General features: G+C 33.0%; 1 protein-coding gene across 1 annotated transcript; it reads right to left on the bottom strand.

Moving 5' to 3' along the window:
- Nucleotides 1–500: 500 nt before the first annotated feature.
- LOC139503375 (uncharacterized) lies at nt 501–1982 on the bottom strand. The gene has a single exon (XM_071293145.1). The coding sequence runs from the start codon at nt 1980–1982 to the stop codon at nt 501–503; it is 1482 nt and encodes a 493-aa protein (XP_071149246.1).
- Between the last annotated feature and the right edge of the window lie 2117 nt (nt 1983–4099).

The following is a 4099-nucleotide window of genomic DNA, read 5'->3' as shown; positions in this document are numbered from 1 at the left end:
TACGAATGGTATGACATTCCATGGCGCCTACAAATTTCGCCTACTGGTTTTGCAAAAATACTATATAGTTTCGGCCCTAAGACCGAACCCTGCGGTACACCAAAATCGAGTTTGATATTGTCAGATTGTACTGATCATATAGCAATACGTTGAGTCCTGTTCATAAGAAACGATTGTAAACATAGCAAAGCATCTCCGGGAACGCCAAAAGAATTTCCAAACGATCAAAAAGAATCTGATGGTCGATGGTATCAAAAGCGGCCGATAGATCGGGCATGAGCAAAACGGCACAACAGTTATTATCTTATGCATAGGCAATATCGTGATTAACACGTAAGAGAGCAGTTTCCGTGGAATGACATGTACGGTAGGCTGACTGAACACTATTATGTAGAGAATGTAAACTCATGTGATTTTCCAGTCGAATGTCGACAACCTTTTCCAGTGTCTTTGAAATGAAAGGTAAGTTGGAGACCGGTCGGTAGTTTTTGAGCACCTCTTTATCTAGACTTGGTTTTCTTAAGTAATGGTCTCATAACAGCTTGTTTGAACGACAGTGGTACACATTGTCCTGATAGCGACCTGTTGACTATATCTGTGATTGACGGCAACAAATAATCCACACAAGGCTGAAGAAGTTTTGTTGGTAACGGATCAAGTTCGCAAGACTTTGTTGGAGCAGCCAAGATAATTTTACGAAGTTCGTCATTTGAAACTGGCGATAAAGATCTTAATGGTTCACCTTCGAATTTTATATCAGCTCTCATTGTATCACGGTTGTAACTTGATGCATCATTCTTAGCCGTGAGATTGTCACGAATGGCACTTATTTTTCCAATAGAAAATTTACAACATTTGTCAGCCAGAACTTTTTCATAATTATTCAAAGGTAGTATGATTTCTCGCCTATTTCCCATTAATTCATTTGTCAAACGATGCAATTGCTTTTGATCATGTTCTATCTCGGATATTTTTGTTGAAAAATAGTACTTCTTGGATTTAAGGAGAAGCTTGCTTGCTTTCAGACAGGTATCTCGAAATATTTGACGATGAACTGTCAAATTTGATTTCCGCATTCGTCGTTCTGCTTTTCGACGATCTCTCTTAGCAAAGCGAAGTTCGTCTGTATACCACTCAGTATTAGGACGCATTATGAATTTTCTCGACTTTAATGGTGCATGTCTATCGACGATTGAACTAAGCTCAGTGTTATACAGGTTTACTATATTTTCAACCGACCCTTCACGATTTTGAACTATTTTATAGCTGTTTAAATCTTGTATGAAGTCAGTTGATTTGATGTCACTTAATTTGCGAGAAGACACGGTATGTGGTTGTTTCGGGGACTTTGAGATTTTCAATGATGTAAACAAAGCAAGGTGATCACCAGAAAGATTACCATTCTGATCGAAGAGACATGGGTCCTTAATGAAATGAGATGTTTGCAAAATTATGCTGTTGTCTCTTGTTATAACGACATCAAGTGTGTGACCCTTATTGTGTGTTGGTCCATGGACATGTTGTACCAGTCCATGGTCGAGAATAGTTTCATTGAATTTCCGAGTATCACTCGCATTCACATTATCTAGGTGAAAGTTAAGATCGCCCGTTATAAGCAACTCGTTTGGTATGACAAACAGCCGATCTAGGAACTCGGACCATTCCTCAAAGAATGAGATGTTTTTCAGTTTATTTGTCCGAGATGGAGGAGGACGGTAGATGACGCATAGTCGGAAATGTTGTGATTTAACTACTACATTGCATTCTAGCAATTCAAAATGTGAGAAGGTTTGTGCGTGTTTAGACCGCTTAATCTCAATATTTGATTTGTGGATAACAGCTACACCACCACCTGTCTTTCCTTTATCGAAATTTGGGGGATACTGTATTAATTTTCCAATTTCGGATACAACTTGTTTGTCAATTGAAATTCCTAGCCAGGTTTCAGTCAGTGCTAGTATATCTGCATTATTTGAAAGCATAAAATCACAAATCGAAGTCGATTTGTTCTTTACAGATCTTGCGTTTAGTGAAATGAGAGAAATTCATCAATGATTTGCCTGAAAGCTGCTCGCGGCTATGCCTGAGATATACTAATACTAATACTTTTAGTCTAGTCAATGTAAAAATTAACCTCAAACTAATTGCATCACAAGATTTTTTTGTTGTAAATCATTGTGTTGTACTTGAAAAAGGACATAATGAAAATATACAAAAATATGTTTTGCGGAACAAATTAAAAAATCGGAAATAAAATGTACAAAATAACGTCGAGTATTTTTGTCAAGACCGTCCACCATGCACAGTTAAAGATGACGTCATGTAAATGGGATATGAAGTAAACAATGTTGAACCTCTCAATTTCAACAGAGAATGGTATGTATATCAAATGATAACTTAGATATTATAATTGTTGTAAATCTGAAATCAGTACACACTCAATTATTCCAAATATATGTGTAACTTTATTCAAAACAAAGACATTCTACTCCGCGAATTTTGATTATCTCCCTTTGATATTTGAAACTTTGTTTTCATAGATACAGCCGTAAATAAAATGAACTGCTATGTTTTTTAAGTAATATATAAAACTAGAAATTGAAAAACAAAAACTAAATACATTACAAAGAACGCATTAAAATCCGATAAAACTGTTTTACCCTAACGTCCTCTATTCGGGGGAAAAAAGTATGAAGCGCCAGATTAACAAAAACATGTCATTATTTCGATATTATGCTATAAATTCAGAAAAACCCCCCAAGAAAAACGATATAACTTTCAAAATGAAATAACTTTTTAACAGTTTTTGAGAGAAATATATTTAAAAATAGAAATGGGTAAATATCATTAATTCGTAGCGAAAATGACTGATATGGATTTTCTATAAATCATGTTTTATCATTAGCAAAATACGGTTAGATGGAACTAACAATTTAGTATTTCAATTTAATTTCTAAAAAATACAGCACAGCTTTGATTGTATATTAGTATTATATACAAGAATCTGCATAATTTGTGACAATCATAAAACATATATTCATGAGTTTCGTTATATTTTGTAGGTTGCTGAAATTAAGACAACATGGATACTTGCATAATAAGTAATGATGATATACAAAATGGAAGCAAGACTGTTGAAATGCGAGAAAAGGGCAGTATTGGAATAAATAATGCAAGTATAGAAAGAGGAGACACTGTTGTTACCAGGTCAGGTCCGCTTGTGCATTTACACTGCAGACATTCTTACGTAAATCCACTCGTCATCAAAGGATTAAAAAATTACAAAAAGTAGGATTCGACTTTCAAACGAAAAAAAACCCCATCAAAATCTTTAAATTTTGATTTTTTTCCCGGTTTTAGCTGTTTTTATGGTGTTTTCACTATAACAATGATAATATATAAACAAATTGTTTGTAGATAAATGTCTTACAATCTTTAAATAATTCTGCATTCTAGAGAAAAAAGAATCAGTACAGTATTATAAAAAAAACAATGATTTTTAGAGTTTTCCCAATTTTCCGCAGTTTTACTTTCAAAATCTCATTTTTTACCCCAAAATGACCCTTTTCCGCAAAATATATTTTTTGTATATTTTTAGTATATGATGTATATGTATATAAACTTAGGTTTTTACTATTAACATGATTTGTTGCAATTAGTTTGAGGTTGACCCTTATTTTGAACAGATTGACTGGAATATTTTGTTTGTGTTGAAGATGAATCCAAAAATTCTTTATTGTTATAGAAAGAATGGGACACTATCTGATTTCAGTACTTTTTATAAATCAAGATTAGATGTTTTTCATAAAAGTAAAAGAAAATAAGGGGGAAAAAATACAAAAAAGTTGTTCGAATTGTTTAAAACAGAGACATACATGTATAAACATATCTCTGTCTAAAATTATCAATATTTCTTATTTTCTAAAAAAAAAATCCCAATGTTAGATATATTTTCTTTTTTATTTTAAGGCCTCGACATAATTGTGCTTAAAGAATTTTAAGAATAATAAGAATACAATACTGTGAAATATCGAAAACAAGACTCCGAAGTTTTCAATAAATTATACTCTAACTTTTATTCACAGTACGTTTGATACCC

Source organism: Mytilus edulis, chromosome 14, assembly GCF_963676685.1.
Source record: "Mytilus edulis chromosome 14, xbMytEdul2.2, whole genome shotgun sequence".
Classification (NCBI taxonomy): domain Eukaryota; kingdom Metazoa; phylum Mollusca; class Bivalvia; order Mytilida; family Mytilidae; genus Mytilus; species Mytilus edulis.
This window is presented reverse-complemented; position numbering and strand designations above follow the sequence as displayed.

What these genes read in the sequence shown, in the direction of transcription:
- LOC139503375 (XM_071293145.1), bottom strand. Translation starts at nt 1,982, where the DNA reads ATGCTTTCAAATAATGCAGATATACTAGCACTGACTGAAACCTGGCTA.